The sequence below is a fragment of the Rana temporaria genome, chromosome 2 (genome assembly GCF_905171775.1).
Source record: "Rana temporaria chromosome 2, aRanTem1.1, whole genome shotgun sequence".
NCBI classification, from domain to species: Eukaryota; Metazoa; Chordata; class Amphibia; order Anura; family Ranidae; genus Rana; species Rana temporaria.
In genome coordinates this window covers 354,432,418-354,452,609 of record NC_053490.1, presented here as the reverse complement: position 1 = coordinate 354,452,609, position 20,192 = coordinate 354,432,418, and the positions used below count along the sequence as shown (strand labels likewise).

Below are 20,192 nucleotides of genomic sequence, written 5' to 3'. Positions count from 1 at the left end.
TCTGCATGTCCACCCAGACGCGTTTCGTCATCAACAGGACGTTATCATCCTGCTATCGTCCTGTTGATGACGAAATGCGTCTGGGAGGACACGCAGTGACGTCACCACGCTGAGGAGGAGGGCTCCTTGTATGCCGGCCGGCTACGTTTGATTTGTAAAAACGCCGTTTTTACTTCTGTGTTTTGTAAGTACATTTTATGCCTTATTAAAACGCCCCTTTTGATACAAAGTTACGCTATGGTGCATTCTTTCCTTACTGTCTTATCGGATGTATTGGATGGCGATGCCTCATGAGCGGTTCCTGTTATCTGTCCCTGAATGATCCTGTGAATACCAAAGGCCGCGGCTGGGCTATAGACATCTGCTCATTTGTGCTTGCCCTCTGGTAAGCGGCCTCTCATTACCGGTGAAGGGTTCACTAATTACATATATCCAGTCACTTTGGTGGTGTGAAGTTTTATCTGTGAATTTTTCTGAAGGAACCTTCTACTTTGAGACCTTGTGTTAACAGCGGGGTATTAACCTCACTATATGGACTGATTTGGATTCAAGGGTGTCCTGTGTTTATTAACTCCTTATATGGACTTGACACATATACACTTCTGGCAATCACTATAGTATATTGTTTTTGGCGCGGCTTTGTTTCTATTTCTACGCCATTTTGTGTATCGCACGCTAGCTGCTGCCTCTTATTGAATGTTTAGTTTAATTTAAGTTAATTTTGTTTTCACTAGCGCAGTTTTTTCTCCACAATCATACTTGTGCCACTGCAGGAAAGGTTTCAGAGATTCTACTCAAATCGGTTTGTGGTCCCAAAGAAGGACGGAGTCCGTCCAATCCTGAACCTCAAAGCCCACAATACCTTCGGTGTGCAATGAACCCTCACCATTGTAAAGAAGGGTGTAAAAGCATCCTTGCTAAACATTTACAAGGGCCAGCTCTCTAGTGCGACGAGAAACGTGATGCAGCGTCACTCAGCGTCCTCCAAACAACAACAACAATGGAGGTCATTCAGCAGCTCGTCTTTTCTCTACTTGCCTTTTGGTTCTTTGTAGTCAAAGTAAATGCCGCACTGTATGAAAGAAGGTTGCGAGCGGCAATGAGAAACACAGCAGAAAAGAAAAAACTTCTAGCTTGGATGTTTAGCCGGGAGGAGAAGTACACATTTGTGCGGCTAAGACAAAGACGGCAGCGCTATAGGGTAAGCACAACTGACCGACTTACCTGAAACACACATATACACACACTGACCCATCAACCTGACACACAAACTCACCCATCAACCTGACACACACACACACACACACACACTGACCCATCAACCTGACACACAAACACACACACTGACCCATCAACCTGACACACACACACACACACACGCTGACCCATCAACCTGACACGCACACACTGACCCATCTACCTGACACGCACGCACACACTGACTGACACTAATGTTATATATGTTGAATGTTTTATTTTTTGTTATATGATACCATTTGTTTTTGTTTTTTTAGATGTTTCTCCTTTTGGCAAAGCAGCGCCGCCGACCAGTCATTTGGGCTTTCCCCCGTGCCAATGAGTGGTGGCATGTGACCGTCCCAGGATTCACACACACACAGTGGGTGCAGAATTTAAGAATGTCAGAGGAAACCTTCTCATACCTTTTTGCCAAGCTACGTCCAGCGATGGAAAAGCAAAGCACCAACCTCAGAGCCAGTTTGCCTGTGAAGAAAAAGAGTTGCCTGTGGAAGCTGGCATTCCATCATCATCCAGGGAGTAGTGGATAGCAAGGGACTATTCTGGAATGTGAATGTAGGAAAGCCTGGGAGTTTGCATGATGCTCGGGTTCTACGATTGTCCTCATTTTGGGATTGGGTTGGCCAGGGAGGCCTGTACCCTGTTTGCGCTAAGAACATTTGTGGGGTGAATGTTGGCTATTATGTGCTTGGGGACTATGCCTACCCTTTACAAAATTGGCTCCTGAAACGATTTCCTGACAATGGCAGCCTAACAGAACAGCAAACCTACAACAAGAAAACATCCAGGGCACGTGTCGTAGTTGAAAATGCTTTTGGAAGACTTTAGGGTAGATGGAGGTGTCTTATGACGAGGAGTGACAGTGACATTAAACTTGCCGAATCCATGGTACAAACTTGCTGTGCTCTTCACAATCTTTGTGAAAATCATGGAGAAGACTTTGACCAGGATTGGAATACATCTCCAGAAGAGCCAGTACCAGTAATGGCATCACAGGATATGGAAGAGTGCAGTGAAATACGTCAGGCTCTGATGCGGCACCTTAACGTTTAAGTTCTTACCATGAATTATTAAACATTTTAATAACTTTTTGCTATATTTTTAATAAAATGTTAAAGGAAATCAGACATACTCAGAGAAGTCTCATGTTTTTTATTCAACAAAAAACTCATCTTTCCACATATTCTTTAAAGTAAAATTTTTAAAAATATAGAAACCTTTTTTACAAAAACGTAAAGAGGTTGTAAAGGTTTGTTTTTTATTTTCTAAATAAATTCCTTTAAGCTAGTGCATTGTTGGTTCACTTCCTTTTCCTTCGATTTCCCTTCTAAATGTTTTTTTCTTTGTTTTCTTTGTCTGAATTTCTCACTTCCTGTTCCTCCTCAGTAAGCTGTTCAGTATGCTGTTCTGACTGACTAAAACAGAAAATCCATATATGAAGCGCTAAATCAAAAACCATTGTGTCCAAGCAATGATAAAAGAAATTTAATTTTATTGCTGTGAAACACTTTAAAAGATGCCAACAGTCCTCCGTAATGTAGATTATTCAACTAGACAGCAAAATCTGTGTGAAGATGGAATTGACACAGTCAAACTGCCATGCAATGTAATGTACATGTAAACCACAAGCGCAAGTCCACTGGCAAGGGGAGGGGGCGTATGATGCCCAGAGTGAAAACCACGTCCGTGCTGTAACAATCTTACCAGGACCAAGGGGAACGAATAGCCGGCAGGAACAGTTTGACAATGGTACAGGAGCTATAGGGAGCTAAAAGGTGTGACAATAGTGTCGCTGCTGCACGGTGTAGGTCCACACTCGTGTGCGCTGAAGCTTCCTGGTCGTGACGTCTCACCGAATCAGGGCAGCGGAGCGGGAGCGAGGCTTGGAGATAGCGGTGGCGATAGGCTATTGCCGACCAATGGGAGTGCACTGCTGGGAGCCTATGCTGAGGAATGTACAAAACGGCTGGGAGTCGGGCTAGCTGGACGGAGGTGGCTGGATCAAAGTCTATCAGGCTGCAGTCATGACTACGCTTATCAGGGCGTGGCCCTTCATCAGGTCATGTTACTGTGTCAGCCAATGAGCTACTTATAGGGAGCTGTGCGTGTGGTTTAAGACTGTTACTTAAAAACATTAATATAGATATAAAAGGTGATGACGTGGTGCACGTGAAGCACGCACGTCGGAGGGAGGAGCTGCAAGCGCCACGGATCTGACCCAGGAAAGGCTGCGAGGGATGGAGGGACCTAGACCCGGAGGTGTGCCAGCGACGGTGGATGCGTCGCAGGGAAGGTGGACACCGAGCGGCTAGTCCGTCCACCCCGTAGACCGCACCAACTCCCTCCGCTCTCCGGGAATCTTTCATCCTCCGGCCCCCCCACGTCCCCCCCCCCCGGCAGCAGGTGAAGCATAACATGAGGGAATAGCTGGGAGGCTTCCCTCCGGGGCACGTTGCTTGTCCGCCCGCCCCCCCCTCCTTGCGTGGAGCAATCCCGGGAAATTTCTGAATATTTCTGTACCAGGTGAAAAAAGAAGGGGGAAAATCAAATTATCTTTGGCAAGAAGATCAACGAATGAGGTAACATTAACCCTTTTTTATTGGTAAAAGATCCTATGAATGCAGTATGTGGATTTGGAGTCCTAGTCTAAGCAGCTGAGACAGGGTAAGAAAGTGGAGCTTATCCATTCATCTTTTTTTGTACTTTAAACGTTATAAAGGTGCCTTGCAAAAACGTGGCTTTTCCTTATCTTTCCTCAATATATCTCTTCAATATATCCACTAAGAGTTTAAACATTGATGGTCTGAAGGTCTACAATCACAGCTCTGTTCGATATGGACTTTAATATGGACACTTAGTGTATAAATATCAGATTCCCTGGAGTCACGGTACCTACCTCTAAGGTGGAGGAGAGGAGGGGAAGGGGAAAGAAGAGAAAAAAGGGAAAGAAAGGGAATATATAGGTGGATTAAGGAGAGGGGCTCTGTATTGGAAACAGCTGGCAAATATCAGAGGCATACACTAAATATATTAAAGACGCATCACTCTGTTGATTAAGATTGGCTGTTTATACAAAACAACAGATTAAGGCAAAGAAAACTTGCCTTACTCAAGAAGGATAAGCATGTATGGCCTATAGGTTTTTATGCTACACGCCCTGTAGGAATCACCACTAAGGTACAGCTGGCAAGTACCTGTCACCTAAGAGTCATTTTACTTGCCTCAGCAGAGTTAGTGGAATTGCTGGGGGCCTTGACCGGAATATTAGATACAACGTCAGAGAATTTTTACCCCCCTACCGGGCCTGGCCCGGAGTGTTGGAGGGACGTGTTATAAAGCCTTCGGGGCATTTAGAAACCCAGGAGCAGAGGTAAACAACAGGGCGCAACAGCCCAATTGGTTTCGAGGCTGCCGGCCATCACAGAGGGGGAAGGGGCTGGTTTAAACGGGGGTGGTTTTGCCTTTGAGGTAGAGCGTGCGCTACCCTTCTCCCATGAGCTCACCCTAACGTATGGGGTAATTTATGGATATATACAACTCTTAAAGTGGTTCGGAAATACCCGGCACAAAACATCCTTTTTTCTTTTTTCTTTTTTTCCTCCCAAACTGGGGAAGCGCATCAGACAGACCAAAAAATATAATATGAACAGGTCAACTAGGGGGGCGGCCCCGAAAATCCCTAAAGAGACTTCCTCTACAAGCACGATCAGACACTATATGACCCCGGACGGGAGTACCAAGAGCCCAGGTCAGATAAAAAAAGTAGAAAAAACGGGGACAACGAAAAAGGGGGCGGGGGAGGCGGGCACCCCAATTGCTGACATTTCAATTGTATCCGAAACCGCAGCCAGTCAAATACACGACATTAGCCGGGAGTCCCATGTTCCCACCATGGGAGAAATGGAGGCCATGTTAAAGAGGTTGGAGAATGTAATAAAAGAGGAAATCGGCACATTAAGAATGGATTTACATCATGTGTTTGAACGAGTAGAGGAAGTCGAGAAAAAGATCGAAAAGCAGGACCTTGACCTTATTGAAATAAAAAACCAACATCTGTCGCTGAAACAAAACCAGAGGTGGTTGCAATATCGAATAGAAGATCAAGAGAACCGTAACAGAAGGCAGAACTTAAGAATACGCTCTATTAGGGAGGAGAAGGGCGAAGACCTGAGAAAAATTCTCAATGACCTGCTCCTCCCCCTCCTCGATAAAGCCTCGGAGGGTCCCCTCAAAATAGAACGGGTCCATAGGGTGGGAAAGATCAGAGAGGGAGGAGGCAATTGGCATAGGGATATTATTGTTAGGTTCAGACATTTTGAACATAAAGAGGAGATTTGGCGAAAATTGAGAAATAAACCGCCGCTATCCTATGCTGGGACTGAGATTCAGATCTTCTCGGACCTGGCCGGGGAAACCCTGGCCAGAAGAAGACACCAAAAACCCTTATTGGAACAGATGCGCTTACTTAACATTAATTACCAGTGGGGTTTCCCGGCCTGCTTGATAGGCCATAAGGAAGGGGTGTCAGCAAAATTAATATTCCCAGAGGACCTGGTGGGATTTTGCCGCAAATTCGATATGCCTGTGGTGGATTTGCCCGGATGGGAGGAATAGCTTGTTGAAAGATGCTTGACCCCCAGGGTGGTCCTGGGGGATAGGTCCCGGGGGATACTATCCGGTATTGGGGGGAAGGGGTGGGGGAGGGGGGGGATGAGCGGAGGGAGGAGGGGGGAGGGCAGATCTGTTACCCCACCCACTAAAGATCAAGTCCCCGGAATTTCGGGAGGAAAAGAGGGTGGGAGGGGCGTAGAGGAGCTCCACCTCAGCCATAAGAGCCGATGGGTAGGGGGTACCAAGGATCCCTACGGTTCAGAGGCGAGGTAGTGGCCCGGGCAGGGGGGGAGGGAGAGGGGGAGAGGAGGGTGGGGGATGGGGAAGGGAAAAGGGAACTTGGCTCCCATGGAATCTCATGGACAGTTCATTAAGAAATGATCCAGCTATAGAATAATGACTGAAGTAAAATTTCTATCGTACAATGTTAAGGGTTTGAATTCAGCCGTTAAAAGACTCAAGGTCCTCGCAGAGATCGAACAACTTAAAGCGGATGTCGTGTTTATTCAGGAATCTCACTTAACCATAGAGGCGAATATTAAGCTTTTTTCACCCGCTTATCCCATTTGGTTTTACGGGGATTATATCTCGAAACGCGCTAGGGGCGTGGCAATTGGGTTCTCAAGGGGGTTTGGATTTACCCTAGAGGCAAGGAAGACAGACCCAGAAGGGAGATTTATTTTCCTTAGGGTAAGGATTGACAACATTGTCTATACCTTAGCAAATATCTACGCCCCAAATGTTCATCAAACCCAATATTTAGGGAAAATTCTGGGAAAGTTAAAAGACTTCGCCGAGGGCTATACGATCCTGATGGGGGACTTTAATTTTGTCCTGGACCCGAAAGAGGATAGTACGTTCCGTGGGAGGGTGACAAAAAATGGGCTTCTACAAAGAATTAAACAAAAGATTCATGACCACCATTCTTTCTTTAGAGCCTCTGTTGTCTACCATTCGTAACGACCCCGACATTAATGGAGTCAGAGTAGAAGGGGAGGAACATAAATTATCGGCGTTTGCCGATGATATTTTGTTCTATCTAACCAATCCGGCCAAATCTATCCCAAAGCTCTCCAAAGTGTTGCAACAATATGGGGCCATTTCTAATTTTAAAATTAACGAAACTAAATCTGAAATTCTGAACATTAGTTTAAACAAAAAGGAGGTAGGTCGGGTCAAGGAGATCTGTGTGTTCCCCTGGACCAAAGAATTAAAGTATCTAGGAGTCAAACTGGCCAATACAATCCAGAAGATGTATAAAATAAATTATATTCCCCTACTAAATGAGATCAAGAGCGAATTAAAAAGAACGGTTAATAAACCCATTTCATGGATCGGACGCATTAATATGCTAAAGATGGTTGTAGTCCCAAAAATTCTTTATAAATTTTTATTGCTCCCAATAGCACTCCCTCAGCAATTTTTGAGAATTCTTAATTCCTTGTTACTAAACTATGTTTGGAAAAATAAGAAGCATAGAATATCCCTCTCTATCCTAAAACAGGGTAAGCCATTCGGCGGTCTGGCAGTTCCGGATATTAAAAGTTACTATAAGGCGGCGGTATTAGCACGTGCGGTAGAATGGGCACGGGATAGGAAGGACAAAAGGTGGGTGCAAATTGAGAAAGCACTAACTAGTAAACATTTGAATAATATTATTTGGATTCCTGCACAACACAGAGTACTAGACCACAAAACACATGATTTAACACGGGATACTTTAAGAATGTGGGACAAGACCCTGACACAAATAGAGGGTAAATTTAATTCCCCATTAATGAACCTTAAAGAAAATCCTTATTTTGCACCAGGGGAAAATAAAATTGGAGGGAATTGGATTAAGGTAGACACGGTATATTTAGGGGATATTATTAAAGAGGGAGAGATAATGACCTATGAAGATTTGAGATCCAAAACGGATTTTTGGAACTTGGATAGGTGGCATTACTCCCAATTGCATCACTTTGTGAGGCACCTCCCCCGTCCATTACGGACGGAGGCGGAGCTAACTCCACTCGAGAAGATTTGTAAATCTAAGAATACAAAGGGCACTATCACTAAATTATATGGATTATTGGTAAAGATAGGTTCACGGAGCGAAGCACCCTTCATAGGTAAATGGGAAAGAGAATTAGGAACCACAAGAGGGACAAACAGTTATAAGAGGATTATGCATCTTACCCATTCATCCGCAATTGACATACGAACCGCCGAAACAAACTATAAGTGTATCTCAGGGTGGTATATTACACCAGACAAAGCAAATAAATATAAAGCAGATCAGACCGCAGAGTGTTGGCGGGGCTGCTCTGAAAGAGGCACGATGGCCCACCTTTGGTGGTTATGCCCAAAAATACAAACTTACTGGGACATAATTTTGAGTCAAATTAAAGTTATTACGGGCAAAGACTTAAAGAAAGACCCCTGGGTCGTGCTCTTTCATTGTAGCCAAGAGGGGAAAAAAAAATATAAGCAGTCTTTAATTCCTCATCTCCTAAACGCCGCAAAGAAACTTATACCCAAAAAGTGGCAGGAGACGGAAAGTCCACACGTTTGGAACTGGATAGACGAAGTGGAGGAAACGTACAGGCTGGAAGAGTTAAAGGATAGGCACCTGGAGACGAGCGGCGGACATGGGGAAAAATGGGAAAAATGGCGGGAGTATAAAAAAACATGGAGTTATGCAGAAAGAGTTAGGGTATGCTACTAACAAGCCACATGTCGGCAACATGGAAATTATAACATTCCCCAGGCTAGGGTCCTTCCCTAGAGCGAGTCACATATTATTCATGATCAATGAACGTTAAAGATTGTTTTAGCTTGCGAAGGAAAACTTAGGAGATTCCGGGGAGCCAAGAGGGGGGGCGGGGGGGTGTTAATCAATATAGAGCCACAATGGTAAGCTATTGTTACAATCTATTACCATCATTATTATAGTGTTGGCCTATATTTATTAAAAAAAAAAAAAAAAAAAAACATAAGGAGCATAGTAAATATACCACACATGATGCAAACCACAAAACGAGACGTAAGACGCATCAAACCATGAGCCGGTCTCAAGGATTTGGTAAAAGCTGAGGTGGTAAAAATAAAAAATAAAAAATAAATAAAAAAAAAAATATAGATATAAAAGCAGACAAACCAATAAACTTTCTTATCATACAGCAAACCCATAATTAAAATACATGGTATGACTTAGACAAATTAAGAATGCTGAGTTAAATAAGAGATATATAACTTCAATGAAAATTAGGGGAGGGACAAAGAATAAAAGGGGAAGGAGGAAAAATGAACAAGAAAAGTAAAAAGTTAATGATATACAACCCAAGTGTTGCTATAGAAGATTACAAATTTCTAGACCCTCATTTAACCCATTGGGGGATAACGAGGATAAATTGTATATCCAAAAGGATTCGCGTTGGCAATAAAATTACATTTATTTCATCATTGCTTGGACACCAATGGTTTTTGATTTAGCGCTTTATATATGGATTTTCTGTTTTGCTCACCATTTTTCACATCACTCCTGATGTGTCTTACCATATAGCTGCTTATCAATGCCCGGCAGAATTTTCTGTCAATTGTAGCCTACGACTGATTTATTTTATATCCAATTTTTAAATTACCTTTTCTGTTACTGGCGCCAAACTTGTTTTGTTGTTCTGACTGACTAAACACAGCTCAGATGATGGTGTCAAGTTTACTTAGAAGGAACAGGAAGTGAGAAATTCAGACAAAGAAAAAAAACATTTAGAAAGGAAATGTAAGGAAAAGGTAAGTGAACTAACAATGCACTAGCTTAAAGCGGTGGTTCACCCTCAGTGACACGATTTTACCATCGAGACAGGCATTGTAGCGCGAGCTACAGTATGCCTGTCCCGATTTTTTTACCCCCGTACTCACTGTGTACTCGTACATTATAGATTTCGGCTCCCGCGGGGAATGGGCGTGCCTATGGAGAGGGAGGATGATTGACGGCCGGCCCTGGCACGTCACTCTCCCCGAAGACAGCCGGAGTAGGTCTCGGCTCTTCACGGCGCCTGCGCACAGGCTATGCGCAGGCGCCGTGAAGAGCCAAGCCTATTTCGGCTATTTCCAGAGAAGCGTGACGCGCCAGAGCCGGCCGTCAATCATCCTCCGTCTCCATAGGCACGCCCATTCCCCGAGGGGAGTCGGTATCTTCGATGTACGAGTACACGGTGAGTACGGGGATAAAAAAATCGGGACAGGCATACTGTAGCTCGCGCTACAATGCCTGATTTTATGGTAGAAGAAAATTATTTTATTTTTTTTTGGGTTTATAGGGTGAACCCCCGCTTTAAAGGAACCTATTTAGAAAATAAAATCTAACCTTTAAAATACCCTTTAATTGCATTTTTTTTAAACATGGGTACAGGTCCTGTGCTGCATGAAAGGCATTACTGTCTGGATGGTCACCTGGGTTGACGACTGGCTCCAAGCACTTGAACAAGCTGACCAAGGACACAGAGGAAGGCCTGGTTGAAGGTAGCCAACTGCTCCATCTGCTGCCGTGCGATTTCTGCCTCCTGGCGCATAGCTTCCTGCGCATCCTGACGCAGTGCCTGAAACCGCCTCTCAGAAAGGATGCCACAGGTGGCAAGAGCACACTGCTCCCACAGTCTGGGAAGGGCAGGGAGCCTCGCCGTAAGCAAGGGCCCTCCTTTTCTACCCCCAAGCGTTTTTTTCACCCGCCCAGTGCGGCAGGAAAAAGTTTTCAAGGTGCTAAGAGTCCTGCTGCAGGGCAGAAGCGCACCTGGTACCGCAAGCCTGTGGACAAACCTGCTTCCGCATGAAGGTCTGCCCCCGCCCGTGTCTCTGGTGGGGGGGCGGCTTCGCAAATTCGCGGCTCGGTGGAGGTCTCTTCTTTCTGACCGCTGGGTTTGCGAGGTGGTTTCTTTGGGGTACAAGATAGTCTACTGGTCAGGGGAGTGATTGTGCCGGTTCCCTCGATAGAACGGTTTCAGGGGTTTTACTCCAATCTGTTTGTAGTCCCCAAGAATGAAGGGGTCCGTCCAATACTGGACCTCAAGGCCCTCAATTGTTTTGTCAAAGTGCAAAAATTCACGATGGAGTCGATTCGCTTGGTAGTGGCAGCGCTCCATCAGGAGGACTTTATGGCGTCCTTGGACATCATGGACGCATACCTACATGTCCCCATATGCACAAAGCACCAGAGATTTCTGCGCTTTACGATCGAAGAGGACCACTTTCAATTTGTGGCCCTCCCGTTCGGCCTGACCTCGGCACCACGGGTCTTCACCAAGGTGCTTGCCCCGATTCTAGCCCTGCTAAGGCAGCGCGGGATTGCTATCGTAGGATACCTGGACGACCTTCTCCTGAGAGCTTCTTCAAGCTTAGCGTTAAAAGAGGATGTGTCCATCACGTGTCAAACTCTCCGAGTTCGGCTGGCTTCTGAATATTCAGAAGTCAGTGTTGGTACCGTCTCAGCGGCTGGAATACATGGGGCTAGTCCTGGATTCCTCGGAAGCGAGAGTTTTTCTCCCAATGGAGAAACTTCAGACACTACAATCTGCGGTGCAGCGGTTGTCGACCCAGAAGTGGTCATCTCTTCGATTCTGCATGAGGGTTCTGGGTCTGATGGTGGCCTCTTTCGAGGCAGTCCCGTACGCCCAATTCCACACCCGAGTGCTACAGAAGCAAATTCTGTCACAATGGGACAAGCTCCCTTTGTCTCTGGATTACCAGATTCGGATGAGTCAACTGGTCAAGTCCTCCCTGGTGTGGTGGCTGACGTCTCCGGTTCTTCGGACCGGGAAGTCGTTTCTGCCTTGCCATTGGACAGTTATCACGACGGATGCCAGCCTGTCTGTTTGGGGGGGTGTTTGGGGGGCACCCAGTCAGCCCAGGGGCGCTGGACTCAGGAGAAGTCCCGTGTTCCAATCAATGTACTGGAGCTCTGAGCAATCAAGTTGAGAATTGCCAGGTGGTCCCTGGATCTGCAGGGTCGACCGGTCAGGATCCAGTCCGACAACACCACGGCTGTGGCGTACGTCAATCATCAGGGAGGCACACTGAGCTCAGCTGCAGCGATGGAGGTCGCGCACATCCTTCAGTGGGCCAAAAGGTCCGTTCCGGCTCTGTCGGCCGTATACATTCCGGGAGTACAGAATTGGCAAGCCGAAACACTAGACCAAGGAGAGTGGTCACTTCACCCGGAGGTGTTTCAGAGTCTGTGCCGAAAGTGGGGCACTCCAGACGTGGACCTCCTGGCGTCTCGTCTCAATCGGAAGGTGTCACGGTTCGTGGCCAGGTCAAAGGACCCATGGTACATTTGTGCAGGGGGTCCGGCATGTGGCCCCTCCTGTGCGTCCTCCACTGCCCCCATGGGACCTGAATTTGGTCCTCTCAGTGCTTCAAGACACTCCCTTTGAGGACATTCGAAAGAGCCCTTGACTCTATCACAGAAGGTGGTTTTTCTGGTAGCAATTACCTCAGACAGGTGTCTGGACTGGCGGCCTTGTCCTGCAAGGCTCCCTACTTGGTCATCCACAAGGATAAGGTGGTGCTGCGGCCGCAGCCGTCTTTTCTCCCAAAGGTTGTTTTGGCTTTTCACATTAATGAGGACATTGTGTTATCTTTATGTCCTCGGCTGAAAAACCCGAAGGAGGCACTTTGCATTCCCTGGATGTGGTTCGGGCCCTACGGGTGTACTTATCTGCTACGGCTCCGTTCCGGAAGTCGGACTCACTGTTCGTGTCGGTGTCTGGTCCTAAAAAAGGTCTGGCGGTCTCGTCGGCCACCATTTCTAGGTGGATCAGACAGGTTGTTCTTCAGGCCTATGCCCTGAAGGGGCGGGCGCCTCCCTTTCAGGTTATGGCGTATTCGACCAGGGCGATCGGTGCCTCTTGGGCTTTCCGTCATCAAGCGTCTGTGTTACAGGTGTGTAAGGCAGCGACCTGGTCGTCAATCCACACCTTCTCAAAATTTTACAAGGTGGATGTGAGTGCATCTTCGGATGCCTCCTTCGTCCGCAAGGTATTACAGGCGGCAGTTTAAGGTTGGAGTTCCTCCATTGAGAAACTCCGGTTTTGTTTGGGGTGTAGCTTGGTTTGCTGTGTTGTTTTCCCACCCCTCAAATTTTTTTGACACTGCTTGGGGACGTCCCTAAGGTCAAAGGCTGCTGTGTCCGTCCATGAACGGAAGAGAAAATAGGATTTTTGTACTCACCGTAAAATCCATTTCTCTGAGTTCATGGACGGACACAGCACCCACCCCTCCTTCTGTTTGTACTGCTTGTTACGAACTAAAGCTGCTGAGTCAGTGTGGGTTATACCTGGGGGACCACGCCCCCTGGGAGGAGCTGTACTGAGGAAAGTGTTTTAACACTTAAAGTGCTGTTTTCTCCCTAGTCTCTCCTGGAAGGAAGGATATAATACCCTAAGGTCAAAGGCTGCTGTGTCTGTCCATGAACGCAGAGAAATGGATTTTACGGTGAGTACAAAAATCCTATTTTTGCTTATCCCCTGGAAAAATCAGTGAAATCCCTGGGAGTTGTGGCTATATCCTAAGCACCTGAATTCTGTCATCTAATAGCTGACAGCTGGTGCCTTCTATACCCCACAAAGGCTGTGCCTACACGACTTTAGGGATATTAGTTTCTGACATATTTTGTCCAGGTTCTAACATTTCTTTAGATACCCTTAACCTTCACAATTTTTTTTAATGAATAACACATTGACAAGATAGTATTTTCTGTATCGAATTCATCAAACATTTTGTGTTCTGAACATTATCTGTTGCCCCAAATTGGGGGTCTTTTTCTCTTACACAAATTCCCTTAGACACCAAGGGGTGCTTCATTATCTTGGTTCACAGGTTCCTAAACTCTTCCACTCAAGGAGGTTATATTACAAAATCTGGAATCCAGCCACCCCCTTTTGCCATGATATGACCAGTTCGCTAATATTTCTGTGACGCCCTGTACACACGACTGGGATTCCCGTCGGGAAAAAACTTTGGTTTTCCTGACGGGATTCCTAGCAAGCTTGGCATGCATACAGACGACCATCAAAAAGAACTGCCGTTCATTTGAATGGCAAGAATGCAGTGACGTCATTGAGTACGACGAGACGGTGCTCATCATTCGATGCCGTCGCCGCCATCTTGCTACACCCCACACTAAACTTGTATGCTACCGCAGGGTTTCCAATGGAACAGGTAAGCATACAGACGACCTGTTTTCTCGGCAAGAAACCCTCTGCCGGAAATCCCGACGGGAAAATAGAGAGCAGGTTCTCTATTTTTCCCGGGGAGGGATTCCTGGCCAAATGCTCTCCTGGAAGTTTTCCTGCCGGGAAAACCGGTTGTGTGTACGAGGCTTAAGTGGTGCATTCAGGTATCGCCTATTATTTTGCCATGGATTTCACCACTGATAACACTGCTGGTATAGACTATTTATTTCAGCTTACATTCAAGAGTTGCAGCATTTAATAAGCTTTGTTTTATTGTCTGGATTTTTTTGTAGAAATTGAGTTATAACTGATACATTTCCTCTTCAACAGCACAAATATACATCTATTGCAGAGGTTCAAGTTCGCCAAGAGGAGGAATTCTTGAAGTGTCCACTATCAGGGGTATGTAAGATTTTAGGAAGGAGAATGTTTGGTGTAGATTAACCACTTGAGTACCTGCCTGTATATATCCCTTTATTACCAGGCCATTTATCAATAAATTGTATATAATTTTTTGGAGACAGCTTTTTTAGTGGTCTATAATGGCTGTGTTTTTATTAGTTTTTTTACCATACAGAGAAAAAACTAACATGTAATTTGCTTTTAAAATGTTTTATTTTTTTATAACAGCTTACCTGTAAAATGAATCCTTTTCTTGGAGTACATCACGGCACACAGAGGAGCCATAGTTATTACTATGTGGGGAATAGGCCACCTTCAGGTGATTGGACACTGGCATAATCAAGACAGGAAGTTCCCCCTTTATAACCCCTCCCATACCGGGAGTGCCTCAGTTTTGTAGCAAAGCAATATGTGTATATCCAATTATTAGGGGTGGGACCTCTGTGTCCCGTGATGTACTCCAAGAAAAGGATTTTGCAGGTAAGCTGTTATAAAAATCCTATTTTCTTTATCGTACATCACGGGACACAGAGCAGCTATAGTAATCACTATGTGGGATGTCCCAGAGCAATGCTATTTAAGGGGGAGAGAGACACAAATCAGGCAGACCGCCATCAGACGCGAGGACCTATACTGCTGCCTGCAGCACACTGCGCCCAAAGGTGGTATCCTCCTGTTGTCCTACATCCACCTGATAAAACCGGTTGAATGTATGTACCGATGACCAAGTTTGTGGCAAATCTGAGTCATAGAGGCTTGGTGATACATTTCCCATGAGGCACTTACTGCCCTAGTAGAGTGGGCTTTAACTTGGAAAGGCGGAACCTTTCCTTTCAAACCAAAAGCCTGAATAATAGTCTGACAAATCCATCCTGTAATAGTTGCTTTTGGCGCTGCCTGTCCCTTCCTGGGGCCTTCTGGCAACACAAAGTGTCAGTCATTCTTATCTGAACCATCGCTTTCAGATAGGCCTTCACTGCTCTCACTACATCTAAGGAGTGCAATGACCTTTCCTCTGCAGAACATGGTTTTGGAAAAAAGGAAGGTAGGGAAACATCTTGATTTAGATAAAAACTAGATGCTACCTTTGGCAAAAAGGTTGGGTGGGGCCACAACGCCACCCTATCCTTATAAATAACCAGGTATGGCTCTTTACAAGAGAAAGCTTCCAACTCTAAAACTCTTCTTGCGCAACCAAAAAAAACTATTTGTCAAAAGGGTTAAGGGAACCTGGCGCATCGGTTCAAAAGGTTGTAAAAACAACTATACCAGATTCAAATCCCACGGGCACAAGGGTGAGCTAACTGGTGGATTTATATGTGTTACTCCTTGTATAAATGCCCGGACCAGAGAGTGTGAAGTGAGTGGCTTCTGGAAAGATACCGATAAGGCCAAGATCTGACCCTTGATAGTACTCAAGGCTAGCTTCATCTCAGAATTGTTCCTATAACATACTCCCGAGGGTGCCATTCTTTTTCTTCAGACCAGGAAACATAGGCCTTCCAGACCCTATAATAAATAGCCCAGGAGGATGGCTTTCTTGAATTAATCAGGGTAATTAACACTGAACCTGAAAGCCACCGTTTCCTTAGAATGTGGGTTTTAATAGCCAAACCATCAAATTTAGAGTTTGTAAGGCACGATGGAATACTGGCCTCTGCGAAAGCAGGTCTAGATGAGATGGAAGCGTCCATGGGACCCCTACTGCCATCTTCACGATCTCCACATACCAGAATTTCCTGGGCCACGCCGGGGCAATGAGCTCACCGGATTCCGTTCGCCCTTGATCCTGCGTAGGAGCTGCGGTAGTAGCGGTACTGCGGGAAATGCATAAATTTGTGAAAACTGATCCCATGCAATCACTAACACACTTATCCCGTATGCGAGTGGATCCCTTGTCCTCAACACTGTCCAGCTTCTTGTTGAACCTGGATGCCAACAGATCTATGTCTGGGGTGCCCCATCTCTGGCAAAATTTCGGGATGTAGAAACAATTCTCCCGGAAGCAACTGTTGGTGGCTCAAGAAGTCTGCCTGCCAATTTTCTACTCCTGGAATGAAGACTGCAGATAGGCAAGGAACTTGCTCCTCTGCCCAGGCTCGAATATAGTTCACCTCTACCTGGGCTGTGCGACTTCTTGTGCGGCCCTGGTGATTGATGTAGGCCACTGCTGTGGCGTTGTTGGATTGAATCCTGACAGGACAATTCCGTAATCTGAATGTCCAGGCCTTTAGAGTCAGACATGCTGCCCGAATCTCTAGGATGTTGATGGGCAAGCTCTTTTCGGATTCTGACCACTTCCCCTGAATAGTGGTTGTTTCCAGGACTGCTCCCCAGCCCAAGAGGCTGGCATCCATCGTTACTATCTTCCAAGTAACGGGTAGGAAGGTTTTTCCCTTCTGCCGATACTTGGTTATCAACCACCACATGAGACTGTGGAGCCAGGTGCATAGGATAATCCAAGGCCAGAACCTTCTTGTTCCAGGCAGACAGAATAATGTTTTGGAAGTCTTGAATAGAACTGGGCATAGGGAACGGCTTCAAACAAAGCTACCATCTTCCCCCAGCAGTCCCATGCAAAGGCGAATGGAAGGATTTTTCCTTACTCTGACTACTTGAACAAGCTCCCTTATGGCGCTGATCTTTGTTTGAGGTAAGAACACTCTTTTTTGGGCTGTGTCTATGACCAGACCAAAATACTCCAGCCTCCTTACTGGTTGGAAGGCTGATTTCTGTAGGTTAAGGATACTCGACGGTACTGACGACATTCTGGTTTAACCGTGCCACGGATTAACTTATAAGCAACAGGTCGTCTAGGTATGCCATTACCGCTATGCCCCTGGCAGAAGTGGAGCCAGAACCTTTGTAAATACTCGGGGTGCTGTTGCCAACCCGAAAGGGCAAGGGCCACAAACTAAAAACCGCAGAAACTTCCGTAGAGCGGAAAAAATTGGCATGTGTACATCCTTGATATCTATTGACGCTAGAAGTTCTCCCTGCAGGGTGGATACTGCCGTCCGGATTGACTCGAAAATAGCGGACCTTTTTAAGAACCGATTCAGATCTCCGAGATCTAGAATGGGTCTGACATCTCCATTTGGTTTTTGGTATCGTGAAAATATTGCCCATTCCCTGCTCTTCTAAGGGGATATCTATGATCACAGCCTGAGACATCAATTGGTCCAGCGCCTGAATTAAAGACCCTCTTTTGACTGGGTCCCTGGGAACGTTCGATCTTAGAAATCGAAATGGTGGAAACTCTCGGAACTCTAGTTTGTATCCCAGAGATACTATGGAGATGACCCAACTGTCCTGGATCCCTCCTTGCCAAGCCCCTGCAAATTGCAGGAGCCTTCCCCCCACTCGATTGAGCGGGGGCGCTCCTTCACAAGGAGGCCTTGAAATTCAGCTTTGCCGACTTCTGCCCCCTGGGCTTGGCCTTGAGGCTTAGCTCTTGAACCTGACTACAGATGCCGTTGCGATTGCCTAGAGCACAGGTGTCAAACACAAGGCCCGCTGGCCGAATCCGGCCTTCCAGGCCATTTTATGTGGCCATTGCTCCTCTCCTGCAGCTGCCGGAGAGCTCCAGCCCTCCTCTGGTCCTCCTCCAGACCCTTACTTTCTGCTTTCAAGCAATGCATCCAGCTTCTTCCCAGCAGCAGCATAAAGTAAGGGGGTGCACTGTGATGTAAAGGAGAGTGGGGGACTCAACTTCTGATGGATGCATTGCTTGAAAGCTTCTCCATCCTGATGGAGGAAAAATTCACGAAGTGGAGTGTACCAGCCATGGATGCTGCTATATTTTCCATAAATAGGAGTCTCACTTGTCCAGTAGACAATTTTCAAGTGTTTAAAGATCTAGCTGGTAAAAACTTGAAAATTGTCTACTGGACAAGTGAGACTTCTATTCATGGAAAAGATATCTGCATCCATGGCTGCTACACTGCACTTCTTCATGAATTTTTCCTCCATCAGGATACAGAAGCGAAAATCTCTTAAGAGGAATACAATGCCTATCTGGGTAATCCCAGTCTGCATATATAAGTTGCTCCAGAAATGGGTGCATAGGGAATGTGTGAGAACCCTGAGGGGGCTTTGAAGAACCCAAAGCTGAAAAGGGAACTTCAGCCGCCTCTTCCAGGGGCAACTTGTATCCCGAATGGACCAATTCCATAAGAAATTGAACTAGCAACCTCTGGGATTGCAAGATTGAGGAGGGTTCTTGGAAGGCTGAACCCCCAAAGGAGCCTTCTTCCCTCTCTACTTGGTCCCCCAAAAGTGATTCAACATCCTCTACCCATTCCTGCATCCCTAAGGGACCTGGGGTGGGTGAGGGGGGACCTATCGTGCTTCCTTCTGACCTGGGAGGAGGACGCAAACATATTCGCTATCCTACCCTCCAAGCCAGCTAATGCTGCAGCCAAATCGTCCTTCGTTGGCGTATGCAGAGGCTGGAGTGTTGGAAGTAGCTACAATGCCTGATGCAGACAATGGCTCAGCCCGGTCACCCACTTCAGGTCCATCAGGGGAGGATGATACTGTGGAAGCGAGACAAGGATCCGCCGACCCTGACCCTGGATAGACACAGCAGCAATCTTGACAAAGTGGGTATTCGAAAAAAAGGGGGGGGGGTGTTACCGGCGCAAAAAAAGGTTTTTTATTTCTCTCAAAATAAATACCTTGTTTTGGTTTGCTGCAATCAAGTAAAAGGCATAAAATGCCAAAAAATATCTAAATAAGTGGATAGAGCTAACCCTATAATAGGGCCCAAAAGTGAGCAACCTATCTGCAAAACCTTATGGGAGCTATGTGCAACGTGACTATGTGTTTATAAAACAAAGTTTCGTTCTCTTCTGTTCATGGACGGACACAGCAGCATTGACCTTAGGGTTATATATCCTTTCCTTCAGGAGAGACTAGGCAGAAAAAACAGCACTTCAAGTTTTAAAACACTTCTCTCGGTACAGCACCTCCCAGGGGGCGGGTCCCCGGGTACATCCCACTCTCTTGCATCATGCAGCCTCAGTTTTATTCTGCCTAGCGTTAGGAGAAGACATGGCCCTTCTGGAGCCCATGTGCTCTGGAGATTTTTTGCGATTTTTTTTTAATCTTTTTTTTGCTTTTATTTGAATTTTTCCTGCATTTTTGGATCCTGGGATCTACAATCAACTGTCGACTGGGTGACAGGCTGAATCTTGATCCTTGTAGTCCCCCCATGTTCGGCCATGTGTCTTTAGCTAGGCCGTCCACGACATGCCCCATTGCTCCAGGGGCGGCCGGTGAGCTATATGCTACAGGGCGCACATATGACCGGTCTCTATGGCTGAGTCAGTGTGCCGAGCCGACGGCCATGCCACAAGCGGACGTTGGTTCTGTCTGGAATGCCTCCAGCCGGTGGTCGCAGGATGGGTAAGTAGTATCCCCTTGCCTTGGCAGGGTGGTTCGGCTGGTGCTTTCCTGGGGAGGTCGACTGAGGGTTCGCCCTGCTTTCCTCTTTCCCTTCCTCTCCCTCTTTCCCCGTTCTGGGTGGCGGCTGTGAGGTGGGGGGTCCGCCTGGGGGGGCTCTGTTACTGCCGGGGGGCTGTACTGCTGTGTGGTGCTATTTTTTTATTATTGCATTAGGGTGCTGTGTGTGCTGTACTGTGTTCTGCTGTGTGTTTATGGGGTTTTTAAACACGTGTATGGCCGCCATTTTACCGGGGTCACGGT

The 20,192-nt window shown here is 46.4% G+C and overlaps 1 protein-coding gene across 2 annotated transcripts in view; it reads left to right on the top strand.

Moving 5' to 3' along the window:
- STRIP1 (striatin interacting protein 1) overlaps nt 1-20,192 on the top strand; it is a 788,574-nt gene that overhangs the window by 505,400 nt on the left and 262,982 nt on the right. For both annotated transcript variants that reach the window (XR_005747039.1, XM_040337599.1), the window contains exon 13: nt 14,412-14,483. Coding sequence is in view for 1 of the 2 variants with exons in the window: in XM_040337599.1 (XP_040193533.1) it covers nt 14,412-14,483 (72 nt within the window). In the remaining variant the exon portion in view is untranslated. The remainder of the gene's footprint in view (nt 1-14,411; nt 14,484-20,192) is intronic.